Here is a 23,886-nt window from a genome sequence, read left to right as displayed (position 1 = left end):
CTCCCCTCTGTATCTCTGTTCTTTCCCCGTTTTCTACCAGTTTCTTCTCTTTAGTAACTTCCGATCTAATAGTTTATCCCTTAATTTAAGGTTCAGGGTTCTAGGATTGATGTCTGTATCTGTTTTACTTGTTTTTTTGGGTCTTTGTTACAGCAGATGACTTAGTGCATCTGACTAGTCCCCCATCTTGGCTCTGCCTCGTATCTTCAGTCTTTTAATGTCTATGACTGTATTATATCCTTGTAGATTTATTTATTTTTTGCTAAAGGTTTGTCTTTTATTGATCTTTTTTCAAAGAATCAGCTCTTGACTTGGAGTTCTTTTATTTTTATTCCTTGCTTCTATTTTAATTTCTTTCTCCTTATTCATTTAACAACAGCTTTTTTTCTATTTTTTTAAACTGTGTGTTTTCCTTTAAGTAAAACTGAGCACAGTACACAGATTTTGACATGACACTCATTTCTAAACACTTAGAAATTTTAAAATTTTATTTCCTTTTTAAATCAAGAACCGTTTAGATATTTTCATTTTATTCTATATGCTCATTTTTGAGGTCTTCTTAGGATGTGTTTGGAAAGAATGGATACAGAGTTATAAATACATCCGTTTAGATCAAGCTTGTTTGTTGATTTCCCCATAAAACAAGCAGAGATATAAGTTAACTATAGAAAGTTTTTGTGCAGGTACAAATTTGTTCATGAATCAAAACATGCTGTACATCACCTGCATCCTAATTACATTTTATGATAAGTGCCTGATTAACCTCAGAGAAGCACTATTTCCAATAACTTGATGGATAAGGTCAATAAAATTCCAAGTGTGGGATGTGGTTTTAGCAAAATCTCAACAAGTCAGCCAGCCATGTGTTGGTTTCCTGCTTGGACCTGAAACCAGTCATAGCCAGTATTTTTTAATGAAATGATTGAGAATATACAAAAAAAAGGAAGAATAAAAAATATGAAAAACACTTAAATAGCTCCTACCAGCTTAAGAAGTAAAACATTACCATATAGCTTATGTCCCATGTGTACTACCCCTTCTTCATCTATAGTTTCTCTATAGAATTAATCATTATACTGAATTTGTTCTGTATTTGTTTATATTTTAACTGTATATTGGCCATACCTGAACAGCAGATGATAAAATTTTGTATGTTTTTTAATTTGGTTTACGTGGTATGCTGTATATATTCTGCAGCTTGCTATTTTCATTGTCTTATGGTTGTGAGATTCCTTCATGGCTGATACATATGTCCCATTCATTTTCACTATTGGGTATAATGTTTCACTGTATAATACCATAAAGTACTTACCCATTCTCCTGTTGATGGATATTTAGGTTTTTCCAGCTGTGGGTTATTACAGACAATGCTGCTATGAGCATGACCACAGCTGTTTCTTTTGGAGTGTTCTTAGCAACATGAGTCATAGCCAAAAAATGGAAACAACCTGAATGTCTGTTCTGTCAGCTGCTGGGTTGGTAAACAGAATGTGGTATATCAGTACAATGGAATATTATTCAGCCGTAAAAAGGAATGAAGTACTGTTGCATACTACAGTATGGGTGGATTTTAATAACATTATGCTAAGTGAAATAAGTCAGTCATAAAAGACTACATATTGATGATTTTATTTATATAAAATGTCGAGAATAGGCACATTCATAGACAGAAAGTAGATTATTGGTTTCCAGGGACTGGAGGGAGGGGATAATGACTAGTGACTGCCACTGGGTTTGGGTTGTTTGTTTTTTTTGTGTGGGGAGGGGGACAATGAAAATTATCTAAGCTTAGATGGTGGTGAGATTGCACAACTCTAAAACCAGTGAATTGTAGGCTTTAAATGGGTGAATGTATGTGTATATAATGAGTGTTAAATGGGTGAATTATATCTCAATAAAGATGTTTTTTAAAAAAGAATTACCAGGTCAGTGTTTTTAAAACCCAATCCATTATTCGGTTATAAAACCAATTTAGTGAAGTTTTCTTTAAAAAGGGGCTGGGGAGTGACTCACATAGTTAATTTGTGTATGTAGATTCATGAAACGTTTAAGTGAAAACTCATAAATAGCATATTTTTTATGGTGATTGTGAATATATAGTATCCACCCACAAAAGGCTCTTAGTAAATTTTTGTTTGATACTTTCATTTTACTGTTTATTTTGGTGGTTGGGGTGAAGCAGGGTTAGAAATGAGGATTATACCAAGAATGGAATCTGAGTTAAAAGAGACCTTAGAGATAAGAGGAAGCACTCCAACTGATTTGGCTTTTATCATCTCTCTGTTAACTTTCTAGGATGTCTGTGTCAAGTCCAGCTAGAAAATTATAAGAGCAAAACTGGCAAGCTTCTCTACCTCTTTTCTCTTTCTGTCTTCCTCCCAGGTTTTTGCTTTTGCTCTATTGTGTACTTTAGCTGAGTAGATTACTATTTCTTATACTACTGGTGTTTTGATCAGGTTTCAGAGGCGTTTGATTCCTTTGAAAGCAAACCATTATTAAACTTTGACCTGTTGTTCATTTCAGTTTGTAATACAGGTTTCAAAGATCCATTGGGTTAAATTTTATATACTTTGAGAACATGTATATATATATATGTATGTGTATATATATATATGTATATATATGTGTATATATGTATATATATGTGTATATATGTGTATATATGTGTATATATATATAAAAAATTTTGTTTTAACATGAATAGCAAATACTTGAGACATGGATTAGATACGAAGAGTTTAAAAACACAATTTTAGAACTCTCCTTTTATGTTTTAGAAAGAGTGATATTTAGTTTCTAATGTTAATTAGCTGAAAATTCTTTCTATGTCATTTTAAAAAAATATACTAACTCCTTGAGAAGATCTGGTAAACTTTCTTTTAATACCCATCAAAGTTACAGTGACCTTGAATCCTTTTCTCACATCATCTTATTTACCTTTCTCATTACTTGGAGATCTAATAGTAACTGTCTCTGTTTCCTCAAATTTCTCTTTTCTGTTTTTGGTTTTTGTCTTTTTATGACAGAGGCTTTTTCTCAATTGTCTGATGTCCCTCGACTGACATCATATTTAAAGTGATGCATTAGTAAAGAGCATGGACAGTTTGAGAAAGCCAAGACAATGCAAGAATCAGAAGGAAACTTAGAACTATAAATTGTATCCTCAAGAGAAGATCGTGCATCATTGAAACAACAACACAGGAGTCTGTAAAAAAAAAAAAGGCATGTTCAAGAGCAAAAATGTGTGGGAAATTGAAAATATGGTAGAAACTTAAAAAGGAAGATAAATCTGGAAAATAGAAAAAAACTAAAGTGAAAGTTCGAGAAAAGATATAATTAAATGGAGCAGGCAGAAAAAAAAAAAAACAAAAACCCAAACCCATTGCCATAGAGTCAATTTCTACTCATAGCAACCCTATAGGACAGAGTAGAACTGCCCCAGGGGGTTTCTAAGGCTATAAATCTTTATGGAAGCGGACTGCCACATCTTTCTTCCTAGGAGCGGCTGGTGGGTTCGAACTGCCAGCCTTTCGGTCAGCAGCCAGGTGCTTAACTACTACGCCACCAGCACTCCTTGGAGCAGGCCACAGGGTCCAGTATCTGGGGGAAGGAGGGAAACAAGCTCCAGAGTAGACAAAATGAAGGGAATTAAAATTTCAGTGAAATGCAGGAAATATCCCCAGAACTTTGAGTTCTTTAGTTTTTTTTTAGTTTGCAAGGGCACACAAAGTACTTAGCAAAATGGATTTTTTAAAAGCTCATTCAGAAAGTTTTTGAACATGAGGACAGATAAGATCCTTAAAAAAAACCCCAAGAAAGAAAAAAACAAGCCCCATTTTGAGAATCAGGAATCGGAAGGCATTGATTGTGTTTATCAGCAGCAGCATGGCAAGCTAGTAAACAACAGAGCAATTTATTTTATACTCAGACTGGCAGCCAAAGATAAAGATAAAATAAAGATATGAGAGAGCTGGATAAATTTACCTCCCATGTACTTGTTCTTTAGAAGTTACTGATAAATGTGCAATATGACAATGAAGAAGTAAAGAGAAAGGAAGACTATGGGATTGAGGAAACAGGAGGACACCACACGGGACAGAGATGACTGAACAGTAGTGTAAGCTGAAGCAATGCACAGAAACTTATGACATGAAGTATGTATTTAAAATTTGAAATTAAAAATGTTGAAAAATAGGACTCTCCCCTTCCCTCCTCTTGGTGATCTATTTCTCCATTGACTTAGGTTAAAAAAGATTTTCTTTGGCACCAATACGGACTTGTGTTTCACTTTGTGACGTGTGATTTATATTTCAGTCCTGAATCCTTTCACTGGGAGAGATACTTAGTTGTGTTCAGTTTTATAACTCAACATTTTACAAGTGTATGTGCTTCCAAAAATAGCTTGAATCTTTAAAAAAAAACTTTTTTAACATAACTAATTCCATGATAGTTGTGGAATTTTAATATTCCAGCATTACATATTTGGCTTTCAGTACTTGTATTTCACTGCTTTTCACAATTTTGTGATTGGAGTTCCTGATATCATAGTTAAGTGTAAAAGGCAACAACATGCTGTCATTAAGTTTGAAATCAGAGAATCTGTTTTAGAATTCTATCTTAATTTCAAATTTGGGAATGTTGTTGTGCATTCAGGCACATTCATTATTTCTGTTTGGGAAAATGGGCCAGGTAATTCCATACTAAATAAGTTTCCCAAAGACTTGTTTTCACTTAGAATGAACACATTGACTCATGCAGTTTTATAACTACTTTTATAAGTACTTGTTTTAGTTGCCATTGAGTCAACTCTGACTCATGGTGACCTTACATATAACAGAACGAAACGTTGCCTGGTCCTGTGCCATCTTCATGATCATTGGTACTTCTGAGTCCATTTTTGTGGCTATTATGTCAGTCCATCTCATTGAGGGTTTCCCTAGTTTTCATTGACCCTCTACTTTGCCAAACATGATGTTCTTTTGTATATCCTGGGGGTGAAAAATCATACAAAGAATTAAGGCAGGTTGGAATGGCCACCAAAAATCTAAATCATTAGTTATAGTCACCAAGATAGTCTTACATCTCATCAGCCCAGTAATACCGTGTAACTGGTTTGCTAATAAATTTTTCTTCTGTTAAATTGAAACTTTTGAAGAAACAGTTTGATAAAAAGGTAAATAGATACTGAAAAAAATGGAATGTAAAATTCCTTTTCCTGCAACTACTGTTAACCCTGGGGGTGTAGTGGTTAAGTGCTACGGCTGCTAACCCAAAGGTCAGCAGTTTGAATCCACCAGGCACTTCTTGGAAATTCTGTGGGGCACTTTTCCTCTGTCCTATAGGGTCGCTGTGAGTCGGAATCGACGTGACAGCACACAACAACTATTGAAAGGAATGCTACGTACCTTGTTGCTTCTGCTTAAAGCTCTCAATAAGGCAGGCAGCTAGCTAGTAAGTGTTAGAACCTGAATGCAAATCCAGGACTTTCTGCCTCCTGAACTTCTCAGTGTACAAAAATTATGGTATAATTAATTGATGACGTGGAAAATGGAATCACTAAATCATTAATACTGTTAATCATTATACCTGTCAAAAAAGCTACTTTCTGAACTTAGTAATTCTTAAATGCTGGAAGCCCATGTATGGCTAGTGGAGATATATAACTCAGTACAACCCTTTTGGAAAGCAGTCATACTATATGACACTCTTTAAAAATGTTAAAAATGTACATAGGGTCGCTATAAGTAGGAGCTGACTCAACGGCACCTAACAACAACAACAAAAATGTTCATGGCCACAGACTAGAAGTAAATACTACAAAATATTAATAGTGGTTCAGATTACGGGTATATGTATTTTAAAATTAAGTATTTTTAAAATTTTCTGCATTTAACGTGTTATTTTTATAAGTGGGTAAAGTATTTCTATTCCTAACAGGGAAATAATTTTAAATACAGAATAAGGATTATGCAAAAATACCTAACAGCTTTATTTTTAGATGTGAAAAATTACAAACCAGTTAAATGTCCAGCTGAGGAGAATGTGCCAAAGTAAGTGGGGATACTTTTAAGGGAAACATGTAAGATTTAAGAGATTGCATAGGAATGTGGGGAAAAAACTTACAACATAATTGGAAAATCAGGATACAAATTTGTTTATATAGTATATAATTACAGATAAGTATTTTTATAAAGATACAAAAAAATAGTGGAAGGTATCCAGGTTTTATCAATGATTCTGTTTGGATATTGTGATTCATGTAATTTTTTCCCTTTGTATTTTTATGTATTTTTCAGGTTTTATTTAATCATCGTATACTGACTTTTTATAAAGTGGTCCTTTCCTAACGTAACTGGAGCCCGGTGGCGCAGTGGTTAAGCATTCGGCTGCTCTCCAAAAGGACAGCAGTTTGAATCCACCAGCCACCCCTTGGAAACCCTATGGGGCAGTTCTACTCTGTCTTGTAGGGTCACTATGAGTTAGAATCGACTCGACAGTAGTGGGTTTGGTTTTTTTGTTTTTGTTTTCCTAATGTGAGGTAAAGCTATAGCTGATGTTTTCCTAGGCTGCCACTAGATAGTATTCCATCTATATGATCTGAAGTTTCGGGAGAAGGGGGGGTAGAATTGATAGTGACATTTTCTAAAAGTCCTATTTTCCTCTGTCCATATGGAATGAACATTTTTGTATAATTTCTTAGATCTGAAACTCAGCACCGAGGTTCTGCTCCCCACTCTGAGAGTGATCTACCAGAGCAAGAAGAAGAGATCCTGGGATCCGATGATGATGAGCAGGAGGATCCCAATGATTATTGTAAAGGTAAGGCTTTCTGTAAGGCAATACTAAGTAAGACATGATCCATCTACTTGCAAATTTGTCATTTGGATGTTTGGCCTATCAGTGTAAGCACAGTTTTGATACTTTCTGTTTGTTGCTTTCTGCTCTCTAAGATACAGGAAATAGTATTTGCTCTTAGTTGGACTGAATTTATTAAAGCCTAGTTTTAGATTAAATTTGTCTTTACCTTTTTTAGTCTTAAAAAATGGTAATGTATATTTATCTTAAAAACTTCAGATATACATTAAGCAAAAAGAAGAAAATGAAAACCATTTGTAATGCTGTATTACCCAGAAGTAGGCAATGGTGACATTTTGGTGTGTAGATTTAAAAAAATAAAATGCCTTCTCATTACTTTTTTCTCAGAGAGTTAGTTGCTAAGGTAATCAAACTGGAATTACAGATATTTAAACTGAGTCATAAAGTTACCTGCTATCTTTTCTATTTCTTTGTGAGACTTGCTAGGATCCTTGGTTAGGAACTTACAACAAAACATACTGTGCTATCTCTAAGAAGAACCTGGTCCTGATCCTCAGCAGGCAAAGATTGGTGTTAAAATACCTTGATTCCTGCTACTGTTGGTAGCCTTATAAGGACTTACTTATTTTGATTGGATTTGGAGAAGCAAATCCTCCTGTGTTCTTTCTCTTTTTTTAGCTAAATAAATAGAAATTTGTTAATCTCCCTTATAAAAAACAACCTGAGATTGCAACTATAAATAGATTTTTTGTGTTTAGATAAATCTGTTGGATTATTGAGGGGCAAGAATATTGTGATACATGACCTTTGAGGATGACATTTCTGAAAGTACCTTGCTGTTCTACAGAGCATCACTGGCTCAGTGTAAATAGTCTTACTACTAATTTTTTTTTTTTTTTTTTAATGAGCTCAGTAATACTGTGTGACTGATTGGGCTGTTAACATTTTCTTTGTTGAATTGATTATATAGAAGAAACAGTGTTTAATGGATAAACGGTGTATAGATGTTAAAAAAAACGGGACGTAAGATACCCTTCCTTACTGTTCATCATTTAAATAGTAACAGTTTCTTATCCTGCTTCTTCTCATTAAAGCCATATTTTCCTCCCATTATTTCTTCTAGGAGGTTATCATCTTGTGAAAATTGGAGACCTATTCAATGGCAGATATCATGTGATCCGAAAACTGGGTTGGGGACACTTTTCAACAGTGTGGTTGTCATGGGACATTCAGTAAGTTTTAGTTGGTAGTTCTGCAAAATAATTTGTTTAGGTGATGCCTGAATGTTTTTGTCTGATTTTTTTTCCAGAAATGATTTGGACTGCAGTCTAGCTTTAGACTGACTTCATGATCAGAATTGTATTCGTGATGATAATCTTTAAGTTCTTGGGCAAATCACTTTCCTCTCATGAAGAATCAGTTGTATATATCTGCTCCTCTACCTTAGAGACAAGAAATTGATTAAATTAATATCAGTAAAGCCTTTGGAACTAGTTCAAAGCATTACAAATATTCAGTGGAGGCATGATGTGTAAATTAATAGATGTCTTTTTCGCTGGAGTAGAGTTAAGTTTTTAGATAATTTCCTACACCAGGCTTTATGAAATTATTTTCTTCTATTTTCATAACAGATTTTCTCAGCCATGCAGTCTAGAAGTTTTTCTCATATAAAAATCACAGACAGTAAAAATACCTCTTTAACACTGAATGTTTATCTATAAGTGTATGGTTTGTCTTTAATGAGACAGTAATTGCTGTATATGCCCTTCACTTTTTATCATTTGATTTTTATGATTTTTGTCATTTTGTTTTCATCCAAATATTTCTTCTGGCTTCTTATAAGAAAGTATTATAGCTTTTAACGTTTTAGCTTTTACCATACAAGTATACAGGACATTTCTAATTCATGTTTCTATACTTTATTTATCCCCATTTCATGGTTGTCACTTGGGATTCAGGGAGACATTTGGAGGATAGATTTTAACTTAGAGAAAATGTTAGGTGACTGACATTATCTGAGAACAGATTTTCTTCCTGTGACTCAGATCTGGCTAGTGAGTACTGTTAATGGGTACAGTAATCGCATAGAAGTAACCTATGTTCATGTACAGGGAAACAGAAAATCAGTATTTGTACTAGTTCATCCTGCTTCCATTGCAGGGGGAGGAGAGTAACTAAGAAGGGACAGCTGGTCTGTATATAATATTATCAATGTTAGCCAGTGAGTGTCATCTGCCAGTTAGAGCTAAATCTTAGCTTCCTAAAGTAAGAGTAGGATATTTACTCTTAATTGCCTATGTTTGTTTCATAGAGGGAAGAAGTTTGTGGCAATGAAAGTAGTTAAAAGTGCTGAACATTATACCGAAACGGCACTAGATGAAATCCGGTTGCTGAAGTCAGTGAGTATTAGATCACATGTGTAACCTGCAAAGCATTATAAATGAAGTGGTTTTTTTATAGTACTTTGGATGAAGGTTTACAGTACAAACTAGTTTCTCATTAAATAGTACACACGTTTTATGACAGTGGTTAACAACCCCACAAAATGTCAACGTTCTCTCTTCTCAACCTTGGTTTCCCTATTACCAGCTTTTCTGTCCCTTCTTGCCTTCTAGTCCTTGTCCCTGGGCTGTTGTGCCTCTTTAGTCTTGTTTTGTTTTATGGGGCTGTCTAATCTTTGGCTGAAGGGTGAACCTCAGGAGTTACTTCATTACTGAGCTAAAAGGGTGTCCAGGGGCCATACTCTCAGGGTTTCTCTGGTCTCTGTCAGGCCAGTAAGTCTGGTCTTTTTTTGTGAGTTAGAATTTTGTCCTACATTTTTCTCCAGCTCTGTCCAGGACCCTTTGTTGTGATCCCTGTCAGAGCAGTCCATGGTGGTAGCTGGGCACCATCTAGTTGTAGTGGACTCGGTCTGGTGGAGGCCATGGTAGATGTGGTCCATTAGTTCTTTGGACTAATCTTTCCCTTGTATCTTTAGTTTTCTTCATTCTCGCTTGTTCCTGAAGGGGTGAGACCAGTGGAGTATCTTAGATGGCCGCTCAGGCTTTTAAGACCCGAGACGCTACTCACCAAAGTAGAATGTAGAACATTTTCTTTATAAACTATGTTATGCCTATAATTGAAGTTTTATTGAATTAACAAAAATGCCAAGTGGTAGACTTTTACCATGGATAATTTTGACCGTAAAGTCCATTATCTTTAAAAAACTAGAGGAAACAATAATATTTGCACATTTGGTGCGTGTAGTATGGAACTGGTGTGATAGGCTGTGATGAGGATTCCCCCCCTCCCCCTCCACACCAAACCAAACCAACCAAAAAAAAAAACCACGTCAAATAAACGAAAATGTTTATTGAGCATGTTTTATGTTCCAGGTAGCACCGCTATACATGTTTTTCTTTCCTACTATATGGTTAAAAAGATTGTGAGAACAAATATCTAACATCTATTATATGTTAAAATAGATACATGTTATAAAAAAAAAAGTAGTATAAAAATACTGTATTTATTAATTCCATGTACACCTGGAAACTTAGGTAAATTTTATCAAGAGTTTCTTTGCTATTCTCCTATAAATTAGGAAGCTGCCAGTGTGGTAGAAGGAGCTTAACTCAGAGTTCGAAAACCTGAGTTTAGGCCCACCTCTATCCTGGTATGTCCCCAGAGTCATCATTTTATTTCTTCTGAGCTATAGGGTTTTTATTTGTAAAGTGAGGGTGTTGGACCAGGAGAGTTCTAAGGCAGTGCTTTTCAAAGTGCCTGTCTGTGACAAGATACGGAGCTTGTGCCAAAAAGTAAATCAACATACTGCTTCCTTCATTGAGGAAGTTTTTCTGTGGGGAAAAAAAATTGTCAGCTTAATAAACAATGTGGTTATTGCTGCAGTTGATTTGCATCCTATAAAAGCTCCTTAATTCTTCATGGCCTGGAAACCAGCAGCTTTCAATCTCCAGGCAGCACTTTGAGCAGCAAAATGGTTGAATTAGAAAATTAGTCCTTGTTAGTTGTATTTCTTCTTGTGAACTGTCTATTTAAGTTCTTTACCTATTGTGCTACTGAAATTTTAGTGTGTCTCTTTACAGGTTTGTATGAGCTCTTTCTTTGAGTTACTAATCCTCTGTTGTATTTGCTGCAGGTATTACCTTCAGCTGCACCCCCTTCCCCACCATTTGTCTTACTTCCATGCTTTCCCTTTTCTAAATACTGTCTCTTCCCCACTGTAGGTTCGAAATTCAGACCCTAATGATCCAAATAGAGAAATGGTTGTTCAACTACTAGATGACTTTAAAATATCAGGAGTTAATGGAACCCGTATCCTTTTATGAACCTATTTGAAAATTAGTCGTGTAATAACTTTATCTCAAAGAAAGGAACCACATTTGTGCAAATAGTATTGGTCTCTTTTCTCAGGCAAACTATAATAAAATTACCTTTTATTGTAAACTTCTGAACACACAGATGTGAATCACGTCTGTCTTGAGGTGTGATTTTTCTGGGCATTGCTTAGCTTTTTTCTTCTTTTCAGGCAAATTAAATTGAAATCAAAAGAAAAACTTTTTTTTAGAAAATACCTTGTGTTACTAAGTAAAGGTTCTGTCAGCTTTGTCATTTAGCGCAGAAATTTTAAGGGAAATAATTTTTCATGATAAATTCTAGGCTACACAAGAATCTAAGGCATGATTTTATTTGTTATTCATCAGGCCTTAACACTGAAGAGGCCGTGCAGGTAGGTTATGCTTAGAGCCTAAATAGGTACGGTTGTTTACATTCTATCATAATGAAAAAACTGACTTGTTTTGTGTTTTTACCCACTTTTTAGAGCTGAAATAAACCTTAGCTGATTTGTCTTCACAAGTTACTATCAAAGTTGTATAGTGCACTAATTAAAAGGTTGCTGTAACAACCATGTTTATAAAGGCCTATCAAATTTTTCAGAGTAGAAGATGAAATAGAATCTCATTTAGATGGGAGAATCCAAAATAACCTGTTCTTAAATTACTTAGAAATGTATAAGGAAAAACATGTTTCTACTTCGCCTACATGTTCTCCTACGCATTTTTAGTTCCAGTGGTAATCCTTCTTTTCTTTTTAAGGAGACAGGCTGCATACAGCTTTGTAGTTTCATGTGGACTCTGGGCAAAGATTTCAACAGAGAGAAACCTGAAGAGGGGAGGAGAAAGGAGGGAGAGCAGGTGATAATGTGAACTTATTTCATCTGTCATTTGAAGTTAGTTGTAAGTCATTGCTTGGAGAAGTACAGATCACAGATCCCTGGATTTCTTAGGAAAACTGCTGTAAGAATCATTCATCGCATTTTAAAAACATCTTATGCTTATTGTGGTCACTTTGTAGATGGCTTACTCGCTGTGTGTCTGTGTTTAACAAAAAGTCTCTTCCGAGATATAAAAACCTACACTGGAAGTCGTGATGACCATCAGATCCTGTCTCCCTATTATTGTGTCTTGTGATGTTTGTCATTATTTGAATTTCTTTTCTCCCTTTGTCCTTAGCCATTTCTCTCCACCCTTCCTCCTACTTGTCGCAGTTGTCTTGGCTACTGCATTATGTGCTGCTGTTAGAGATTGTAAAGGAGGTAACTCGCAGTGCTGTATTAAAGGTTAATGGATTATGTCATTCTCCTGTCTCACATCTCTTTTCACAACACAGGTATGTCTGCATGGAGGTATACAACCCTGTTTTTCTTTGTCTCTAGGCATCCTGCTTTTTCTCTGGAGCACTGTAATTTTTCGTATTGAAATAGAAAGGACAATGTACTAGAAAGATGACTACTGTAGACATCAATGTAAACTGGTTCCTTCCGCTTCCATGGCAGGGGTGAAGAGTGATTAAGAAGGGACAGCTGGTCTATATATAATATTGACATTAGCCAGTGAGTGTCATTATTAGCCACCTGTGTGACCTATGTCTTTAGGATACTTTTTATTTCTAGTATGTACTTTGCCTCTTTTGCTAACTCTTCTTATTCATAACACACCCTAAGTATAGTTCTTACTCAGTATTCAAATGCCACCCTTTTGGTTTTCTTTGCACTGTCTTCCCAAGAATTTTATATCACTGCTTACAATTTAACACAGCATAAAATTGTCAAATTTTAATGCTTCTCTCAAAATAAAAGTTAAGAAGATTGAAGCTAGGATATAAGAGAAAAGCTAAAAAAAATTTTTTTTTTTTTTTTTTTTTTTTTTTTTTTTTTTTAAGCAGTCTGCATTTTTAAAAAAACTTGCTGTGGTTTCAAATATACAAAAGTAGACTAGTTTAATAAATCCCCATATGCCCACTACTTATTTTAAGAGTTATTACCTCATAGCCAATCTTGTTTTGTCTATTCATCCTGATAATTTTGTAACAAATACTATTTAATCCATAATTATTTCAGAATGTATCTCTGAAAGACAGAAACCAAAAACCAAACTCGTTGCCTCGAGTCAATTCTGACTCATAGCGCCCTATAGGACAGAGTAGAACTGCCTCATAGGGTTTCCAAGGATTGGCTAGTGGATTCAAACTGCTGACCTTTTGGTTAGCAGCGGTAGCTCTTAACCACTGCGCCACCGGGGCTCCTCTGAAAGGCAAGGACTTTTTTAAAATATAATCTTGATGCAGTTATTATACCTGAAGTAATTAGGACAATTTTTTAGTCATCAAGTGTCTTATAAGTGTTTCATTCTCTCCAGATGCCTTGCTTGTTTTTTTTTTTTTTTTCCATTTAGTTTGTTTATTCTTATTTAAGTCAGGATCTACATAAGATCTGTACATTGCAAGTTGTTGATATGTCTCTTAAATCTCTTAATTTTTTTGACAGACTTATTGAGGTGTAGTTTATATACAGTAAAATGCACTGCTTTTAATTGTATACTTTGATGAGTTTTAATAAATGTTTACAGTCACATAATCACCACTGTAGTCATGGTATAGAATATTTCCACCCCAAAAAGCTCCCTAATGCCCTTTTGGATCTCTTAATCTGTAGATTCCTCCATCCTGTTCTTCCCTCATGCAGTTTATTTGAAGAAGCTAGATTCTATGTTCATAGTTCCTCACAGTCCAGAGTTTGCTAATTGCATCTTTGTAGTGACATTCAGCAAGTTCCTCTGTCTCCCATATTTCCTGTAAATTAGAAGTTAGATCTAGATCTAATAGGTGGTTAGATTCAGGTTTGGTGTTTGGTTTGTTTTGTTTGCAAGATGGTCGTGTGTACTTCTGTTAGCATCATAATGTCTGATAGTCTGGTCTTTTTGTGATGTTACAGCCATTGGTGATCATTGCTTAGTTCCATTAATTTATCAAGAATTGCAAAACTGTGATACTCTTATTCTTTTTCTTTATTAACTGGGTTACTTCTGTAAAGAAAATTTTCCCCTCATCAGTGGTTTGAGTTTTGACAAAAGTATGCACTAGTGCAGCCGTCTCCCAAATCAAGATATACGCCATTCTTTTATCCCATCAGACTCCCAGATTTAGCTTTCCAGTCATTCCCTTTCATTTTTTATAGATTAATTTTGCCATCATGTAAATGGAGCCATATAATATATACTCTTCTGTGTCTGGCTTCTTTGTTCAACAAATTTTTGAAATTCATTCATATTATTGCCTAAACTGTAATTCATTCCTTTTTATTGTTAAATAATATTCCATTTCTGGCTATTATGAATAATTTTTATTTTTCTTGGGTCCTGTTTTCTTTTGCTACATCTCAGATGTCTTTGACAGTTTTTTTATTATCTGGCATATAAAGATGCTTCAGACTCATCTTGTACATTTCCTGTCCGAAACCTGGAATCAGCCATTTCTCTAAGGAGCCCTAATTATTTTTAGCAGGAAATGATGCCTAGAATCTAAACACTAGAGATGCACATTGCTACTGGATTGGTCATTGTTTTTAGGCCTTTTGAATAGACAGAACAGATACTTCACACTTTCTTCCCCCTCATTCCCCCCTTTTTGGGTCACTTAAAGTTATCCCAAGGAGCCCTGGTGGCACTGTGGTTAAGTGCTCAGCTGCTGACTGAAAGGTTAGCAATTCAAATCCACCTGCCACTCCATGGGACAAGGATGTGGCAGTCTGCTTCCTTAAAGATTTACAGCCTTAGAAATCCTATGGGGCAGTTCTGCTTTGTCCTGTAGGGTCACTATGGGTTGGAATCAACTCAGTGGCAATGGGTTTGGTTTGGAAAGTTATCCCACAGCTTACTGGTGCTCGTTTGTAGATTATTTTCCCCTCTGTGTGTTTCATTTTGGATAGTTTATTGCTATGCCTTCAATTCCACTAATCTTTTTCTGCCATGTCTCAGTCTGCCGTTAATCCCCTCCAGCATATTTTTGTATATCTTCCATGTCTCTTTTTGAATGTGTGGAATACAGTTATAACTATTTCACATCTTTGTCTGCCAATCCTAATATCTATGTCAGTTCTAGGTCAGTTCTGAATGATTGATTATACTCATTTTGGGTCATGTTTTCCTGCATCTTTACCCAATACCCCATGACTATGAATTTTTCCAGTCTGTTTGGTGGGAGCAGGCAGTGTTCCCAGCCCTGTGTGAATGTTGGACATTGTCCCCTCCTCCTTTCAGATGACTGTTTTCCTGTACCTCTGGTAATGTCCTCACACATTTGTACTGGTTAGTATTCTGCTGAATACTTGAGGAGACCTTCTCCAGATCTTCATGTGTCTCCTTTGTAGTTCTTTCATTTCCATTACCTTGTTCTATGTACTCTAGCTACCTTGGTCTCTCTAGACTTTCAGCTCCATCTGTTCACCTGGAGACTGCTGGCCTACTCCTCACTGCCCCCCTCCCCCCAACCCCAAACTTCAGCCTAGAGACTCTCTCAAGGCAGTAAGATGAGGACAGTTGTAGGGTTCGAGTCATTTGTTTCCCTTCTCTTCAGGATTATTGCCTTCATTGCCTGATGTCGTGGGTTTTGAAAACTGTTGTTTCATGAATTTTATCTTTGCTTTGTTGTTATTGTTCCAGGCAAGAGGGTAGGTAAATCCAAACCCTGTTACTCCATCTTTGCTAGAAGCAGAAGTTCCTAGGTATATGTTTAACTCTAAGAAATTGCCAGTCATTTTTCCGGAGAGATTTAACATTTCACACCTCCACTAGCATTGTATGAGAGTTCTAATTGCTCCACATCCTCACCTACATTTGGCAATGTTAGTCTTTTATTGTGGCCATTCTAGTGAGTTTGAAATGCTGTCTCATTTTCATTTTGATTTGTATTTACCTGAGGTTGTCATGTCCATTCTGTCTTCTTTAATGTAGGTTAGTTCCTTTCATGACATTCACTTTTTTTTTAAAAGGAAACCAGGCCAGTTGCTTTGTTCCTTAATTTGGGTTTGTCTGATTGTTTCCTCATGGTTAGATTCAGGTTTGAGTCAGAATCTGACTGACAGCAATGGGTTTGGTTTTTTTTAATACTATATGGATGATGTTCTTCTCATTGTATTGTATCAGAGGGCACATGATGTGAATTTTTCCCACGAGCGGTGGTGATAAGTTTGATCACTTGATTAAGGCAGTGTCTTCCAGATCTCCCTGTTGTAAAAGTACCTCTTTCCTTTTGTAATTAATAAACAATCTCTGAGGCTCTGATGATCCTTTTCCCAAACAGTCTTTCACTAAATGGTTTTAGTATTTATTGATTCTTACATGAATCATTTATTACTATGGTGGTTATAAAATGGTCATTTTTCTGTTTTTGTCATATATTTATTACTTGGCTTTCTTCTCTAAAGATGACATTTCCCTCATCTTCTCCCCCACTTACTTATTTATCAGTGTGGTCTCATCCTATTTCTAATTTTAATTAATGTTAACTCACGACTTCACTATTCACTATTTTGATGTTGAATGGTCTCAGGTTTGGCCACTGACATCCTCTTAGCTGGTTCCTATTTACTCTTGACATGTTTTCTTACTTGCTGGCACAGCAAGCAGTTCCAGGTTCTCTTTGTATTTTCCCTGTTCAGTAGCCCTGGATTTGGCCATTTCTCAAGAAGCTCAGGTTTCTTTTAGTGGTTTTCTTTTGTCTTATTTAAAACAAAAGTCTGGACACTAGGTTATTACTATACGTTGTTGTAGGGGAAAAGCATCACAAAGTTTAGTAAAGTAAAAAGAAAGTTTTATTTGGCATATATTCAAAAGGACAAAAGTGGGAAACGGACAACCATGCTGCCAGAGCCATGTCTGCCCGAGTCCAAGGAAATATCACAGAACAGACATAAGTGGGAAAATGGACAAGCATGCTGCTAGAGCCATGTCTGCGAGTCCAAAGAATATTACAGAATAAGCAGGAATGGGAAAATGGACAAGCATGCTGCTAGAGCCATGTCTGCAGTCCAAAGAATATTACAGAATAAGCAGGAATGGGAAAATGGACAAGCATGCTGCTAGAGTCATGTCTGCCCCGAGTCCCAAGAACAGTTACAGAGCCATCAGTATATATCAACATCACAAAATGGGTAGAATCATCGAAAGCGTCACTTTTTCGCTGATTGGCTAGAAGTTGTAATCTTACGTTTTGAATCATCTTTCTTAACAATCATTGGTACAGGTTTCAGTTATGGAAGTCAGGAGCATCTTCATTGGTCCAATAAATACTTATTCACTAAATGTTAATAGAGACAAAAGGTGAGAAGTCCTTTGGGTTAGGTTTTATTGCCTTTTTGTGAAAACTTTCTTAAGATAATTTCTGAGATTGTCCCATCTGTTGTCTTATCTCAGGGCCCAGTTGGTGTGTCTTTGTGAGTCTGTGAGGGCCCAGCCCCAGCTGGGTCACATTTCTCCATGCTCACTGTTAGGGAATAATGATTCCAAATATTATTTCTAAATCAAAGTGTATATCTTGACTTTCTAATTTATTTAGAAGCCTCTGAGGGTGGAAGACACCAATATTTTACTACTAAAATCACTGCAGTACCTTACACACTAGTAGACTCAATTATTCCTATTATGTGGTCTGATCAAGAAGTTCATACCTAAAGAGAACACATGGTGGCAGTAGAACCAAGATTAGTTTTGTTAGGAAGACCTGGTGATCTGAAAAATCAGTCAGTGAAAACCATGGAACACATTTCTACTCTGACACACATGGGGTCACCATGAGTCGGAATTCATGGCAGACTTGACTTGATGGCAAAGCATAAAGCAAGTCAGTTTTGTATTTGAAAAGATGTTGGCGTTTGTAGTTTTTAGGTTAAGTTTTGGTACATTGTCTTTTACAGTTAAGGCAGAATATGTTTTTCCTTGCTTTTTGAGACTAGATTGAGACCAGTTGAGGGAGGAGTTGTTACCCTGGATATTAGTTTAAACATCAGGAAAGAAACTGCTTTAAGCTTAGTGCTTTCACTAATTGCATTTACATGTTTCACTTTTCCTTTTAGCACTGAGTGTTTTAATGTGCATATTTTAATCAGTAAACCCAATCTCCTACCCTCCACCCCTCCGAATTTTCTGTTTTCAGTGCCTACAGTGTTAATCTTTGGAATTTCAGAATATTGACAGCTGTTTTTTTTTTTTTTTTTCAGTTTAGTCATATAACTTTTTATACTGAAAGAAAATAATATAAAAATTTTATTGGAGTGGAACACACCTTGTCTTGCCGCTGTTCTTCTTTTGTGCCTTCCCTTTTCCTCCTTAACAAATCTCTAGATATCTGCATGGTGTTTGAAGTTTTGGGACATCATCTGCTCAAGTGGATCATCAAGTCAAATTATCAGGGGCTTCCACTGCCTTGTGTCAAAAAAATTATTCAGCAAGTATGTATCTTAAACTCTTTCCTATCTGGTTTTTGGGTTTTGTTTTGTTTTTTAAATATTCTTAAAGTATCAATAGTTTCCTATTTCCAATATAATGTTTCTTGTTTTAAAAACTTTTTAATTTCTAAAATTATGCATTCATATTCACCCCTAGTGTTTATTGTGTTTATTCTGTTTTAAACTGTTTAGCATAACCATTTTTCCCCAGGTTCATCTCCTATGATAATTATTAGAAGGGAAATTGTATGAGGTGCCAGACTTAGGAAAATTGGAGCCCTTATCAAGAAGTTCTGGTTGCAAACATTAATTATGTATCAATAGAGACTTGCTAGGTCAAATTATTACTACCTTTTTATATAACATGGACATTTTCTGGTTTTCTGAATAGCCTTCAATATACCATATAGAATTTACCATTAGGAAAATATAAATATTTCAAAGGGCAAATGATTTGTTTGGGTAATGTGTCTTGGTAGAAAGAGCTCCAAACTGGAAAGCGAGAGACTTCAGTTTGAATTACAAAATATCCAGATCTCTATAATCACCTATATTTCAACACTTACAAAGGATGTGTTGAACATACGCTGTCTGTCTGTAAAAGGTACTTAGTTAAAGAATATCTCCAACTAGAATTAGCTTTGTGGAACGTGGAAGAATTCTTTATTATCAATAAATTCTTGCTTTTGTTCATAGAGTTTACAATTACAGGCAGTCCCCGGGTTACATTACAAATGTCCGACTTAACACACAACCCGTAGTTACGAATCAACCTTTTGTAAAGCCTGTTATATTAAAAATCTGAGGTACATACAATGGTTCGTAATAACAAAACAGGCACTACTTTGTGACACACATCAAAACATTGTTATTATTACTGTATTATTATGTTAAAGATGTTTTAGTGTATCTGGAAGTATTTAATGTTTTTTATGCATAGAAAGGTACACTGTATGCTACACCTTCTCACTTAACTGTCTCATTTTCCAACATTTTGCATTTACAATAGTAAATCCACTGTCTGACTGTTTTGTGCATTAATGACGTATGTCTGGCAGTACTGAACGCTGAGGTGCAGGGCAAGAGTGACACTGACTTTGATGGTTAAGGTTATGTGTCAACTTGGCTGGGCCATGATTCTCAGTGGTTTGGCAGTTATGTGATGATGTAATTTGGCAGTTAGTAATGATGCAGTTGTCCTCCATTTTTGTGAAGTGATGTTGATGTGGTCATCCTCCATTTTTGCATAACAACCTGGAACCTAATGATGCTGATAAGTGAGGAGAGGGTGTATATACAAAGACAAACATTTGACTAACTGACATTAGATATGAACTGTGCCTAACTGTTCTGACTTAAACATACAAATTCTACTTAAAGACAGACTTAGGAATGGAACTGGAACTTTTTTAATCTGGGACTGCCTGTAATCTTTATGGGAAAGTTTCTTTGTGCTTTAAAAAAAATGCTTTATTCTCTATTGAAAACTCTTATTGTATATAGTGTTTTGCTTTTTTTTTTTTTTAATGTGATGACTTCTTCCTTCTCCAGAAAGACTTGTATTCTGTTTTCGTAACACTTTATCGTCTATTCCCATTCAGGTATTACAGGGTCTGGATTACTTACACACCAAGTGCCGTATCATCCATACTGACATTAAACCTGAAAACATCTTATTGTCAGTGAACGAGCAGTATATTCGGAGGCTGGCTGCAGAAGCAACAGAATGGCAGCGATCTGGAGCTCCTCCACCTTCCGGATCTGCAGGTGTATTTTCTTTGGTGACTTTGCTCTTATTAGAAGTTAAGAGAAATTCTTATTTTTATTCTGTTACCAGGCAGTTAAATAAAACACCATTCATTCATTTAATAATGAAATGAAATAAGCGCTTATGTGTAAGAAATAGTCCCAGCCTTCAAGAGGCTTGTTTTGTTCTCAGTATTGTTCCCGTCTGGTAAAGAAGAGATTAGAGGTTTTGACTTTTAGGTACAGATATATTTTATATCACAAAAGCTGATTTGTGTTGTTGCTTTAAAATGTTTTCTCTTTGATTTTGACGGTCATTTTGATGTATATACCTCTTACCATCAGCACACATGGTTACTGTGGATCAGTGATCTGTGCAGGGGCAAGATAATATTGGTATAAAGAACTCAAGTTTAAGCGCTGGAATTGGCCAGACCTAGTTTGAATCCTGGCTTCACCATTGGCTGGGTGACCTTGACTTCATTTTCCCTCATGCATTTTATTGGGATTAAATTACATGTTAAAGCACCTAGTGGTGTGCCACACAATACTGTGTGCTAAATAAGTGATTTACGGTTTGTTGATTGTGCTATGATTATAGTGATTTTTTTCTATTTGAGGTGATGATTTTAATTTTAGTAGTTTAACTGTATTTGACAAACTTCCTTGATACTCAGGCTGAACTATCAGTTATCACTGACTTCCTTTAAAAATGAAGATTGAAGATTCCACCTCCTGCCTGAGCTGAACTAATATCCATAATATGCTACAGGGCAACTTAATATAGTTCCTGGTGACGCTTTGACTCTCCTATTAAAACGGCAACTGCCAAGAGGGAAGAATTGGAGATGGGAGCCCTAACGGGGTACTTTCTACTTTAAGCAGTACATGGGACTAGGAAATAAATTATTCTAACAGCATTAGTAGTGGAAACCAGAAAGGGAGACATGGCTCTTTGCGTATATTAATGCTGTCTGGGAGAGAATTTAATCTACTTGAACTTACTTTAAGTTTGTCAACTTTTATATACATTATTTGTTTTTTCTTTTAAAAAATGATAATGTGGCTTCTACTAAAATTTTCTCTGCAATGTAAGTTCTGTAAGAATGAGACTTTTCATTCTGGTAGGATGTCTTATCTGAACCTTAGTTTATATTGCCTGCTGAGTGCCAGGATTCTTACTTGGTTTTCTTATTTTTTTCTCCCCCAGTCAGTACTGCTCCCCAGCCTAAACCAGTAAGTATAAGGTGTTTCTATACTTAATTCTGATCTGTGGGCGGCATGGGTTCTTCTGTTATGGATGATCACAGTTTGTTTAGAGTTTGGAAGTCAAAGAAAAAGATATTCCTGCGCTTCTGTAATTTTCTACAATAAATTCCCATGCATCTTCAAGGAGGTTTGTACTGATGAGGCTTGTATAAATTTGAGTGTGTCTCAGAGTACAGCAGCCCCACAGGCTGCTGAGAAGACCAAGATTTGTTGTTAAATTTGTTTTTATTTGGTTTCATAAGTGTATCCTCATTTTTTTAAGTTAATGAAAAACTTAAATGCTTTATTAGGGAAAGAGTGAAATTTAATTAGGAAGTAATTAAAGTTAACAATTATCTCCAACTGGGGGTAATGGATTAGCCAGCTGAAGGCTTTATCTGTTTGTAATCTCCGCCCAGGCTGACAAAATGTCAAAGAATAAGAAGAAGAAATTGAAGAAGAAGCAGAAGCGCCAGGCAGAATTACTAGAGAAGCGAATGCAGGAAATTGAGGAAATGGAGAAAGAGTCGGGCCCTGGGCAAAAAAGACCAAACAAGCAAGAAGAATCAGAGAGTCCTGTTGAAAGACCCTTGAAAGAGAACCCACCTAATAAAATGACCCAAGAAAAACTTGGTATAAACAGAGCATCACAAAATTTACTTTATAGCAAACTTTAACATTATTTTTCATTGTTATTTACTGGTTTCTTGCATACAGCGCATCTCTGGGGGTGTCCTTATACAGTAAGAGTGCAGAACTTGTGATAAATGTTAGGTAGGTAATATTCAAATGTAAATTTCTAACTTTTCTCAGGAAACGGAACATACACTTCATTTAGCAGTTGGGTAAGGATAAGAGGATCTTTGTCCTTCTATAAATAGGTTTTAGATGCTCAGTCGTGTTTTTATATCATTCAGTATAAGTTCTAGAAGATGTTTTAATTTTGTCAAGAAAATTTTCTCTTCTTTCACTCACACACATACACATACATCCTTTTTGTTTGTTTGTTCCTTAGAAGAGGCAAGTACCATTGTCCAGGATCAGACACTTATGGAACATGGTGTAGAGGGTGGTGCAGCAGAAATTAATTGCAATGGAGTAATTGAAACCGTTAATTACACTGAGAACATTAATAAAGAGACATTGAGGCTTAAAGAGGATCTACATAATGCTAATGACTCTGATGTCCAAAATTTGAAGCAGGAACCTAGTTTCCTAAGCTCGCAAAATGGAGACAGCAGCACATCTCAAGAAATAGACTCTTACATACCTATAGCCTCTGAGACATCGGATACCATGGTGTGCCAGTCTTCCTCAAATGTAGACCAGGACATCAGCCAACTTCAAGAAAGCATTCGGGCAGAGATACCTTGTGAAGACGAGCAAGAGCAGGAACATAATGGACCACTGGACAATAAAGGTACCTATGCAGACATACTTCCCCAACACTCCTTCCCTGAACAACATATTCATGAATATCTAAACTAGAAATACCATTGTTTTTGTAAATATAATTGTGTGGCAGGTGTCCAGGTCACCTTCAATGTATAAATCTGTAGCCACTTTGAATTTTGTTGACCACTTAACTAGGTGCACAGCTGTTCACTTGTTGCTATGAGGACAGAGGTTTTAATTCAAGAAATTCAAGGTGTTGCTCTGCCCTTTTTATCTGAGAAAATTTACTGTAGGTTGCCCTCTGGGGGCCTGGGTGTATTACCTTGGAGAGCTTTATTAACTTTTCAGTATTTCTATATTCAAGACTTTGTTCGTAGTCTTATTGATGGTACCTCTTGTCTGTAGGAAAATCCACTGCTGGAAATTTTCTTGTTAATCCTCTTGAACCAAAAAATGCAGAAAAGCTCCAAGTGAAGATTGCTGATCTTGGAAATGCCTGTTGGGTGGTAAGTTAAATTTGTCTCCGTGCTCTGTTTTGAAGTGACCAAGAATGAGTGAGAATTTGGACTTAGTTATGCTGAAATAAGAAAACTTCTGCAGTTCTATACCCAGATTGCCACTTAACATTTTAGTGAATGCTTTTATTTTTTCCTCTCAATTTTTTTTCTTTTAGCCTTTTATTATGGAAAAGTTCAAGTATGTTTACAGAAATAGAGAGGATGGTATAATGAAAACAATCCCCTCATCCTCCTACTTCGTGTACCCGGTATCATCCAGATTCATTAATGTTGACTCCTGGCCAATCTTTTTGTTATCTGTATCCCCATCCACTTTCATACTCTCAATGCTTATGTTATGTTGTTGTTTGGTGCTGTTGAGTGGATTCCGACTTACAGTGACCC

At 35.9% G+C, this 23,886-nt stretch overlaps 1 protein-coding gene across 1 annotated transcript in view; it reads left to right on the top strand.

Annotated features, from left to right (window-relative positions):
• Positions 1-23,886, top strand: part of SRPK1 (SRSF protein kinase 1) — an 84,868-nt gene that overhangs the window by 42,022 nt on the left and 18,960 nt on the right. Inside the window, 10 exon segments of the mRNA XM_023734131.1 lie at positions 6,701-6,819; positions 7,940-8,048; positions 9,128-9,215; positions 11,040-11,127; positions 18,492-18,598; positions 20,197-20,362; positions 21,552-21,577; positions 22,009-22,222; positions 22,605-23,009; positions 23,390-23,490. Coding sequence (XP_023589899.1) covers positions 6,701-6,819; positions 7,940-8,048; positions 9,128-9,215; positions 11,040-11,127; positions 18,492-18,598; positions 20,197-20,362; positions 21,552-21,577; positions 22,009-22,222; positions 22,605-23,009; positions 23,390-23,490 — 1,423 coding nt within the window.

Source organism: Trichechus manatus, unplaced genomic scaffold (genome assembly GCF_000243295.1).
Source record: "Trichechus manatus latirostris isolate Lorelei unplaced genomic scaffold, TriManLat1.0 scaffold00065, whole genome shotgun sequence".
Classification (NCBI taxonomy): domain Eukaryota; kingdom Metazoa; phylum Chordata; class Mammalia; order Sirenia; family Trichechidae; genus Trichechus; species Trichechus manatus.
Note: the sequence above shows the minus strand (reverse complement) of the source record. Positions and strands in the feature narration are given on the sequence as shown.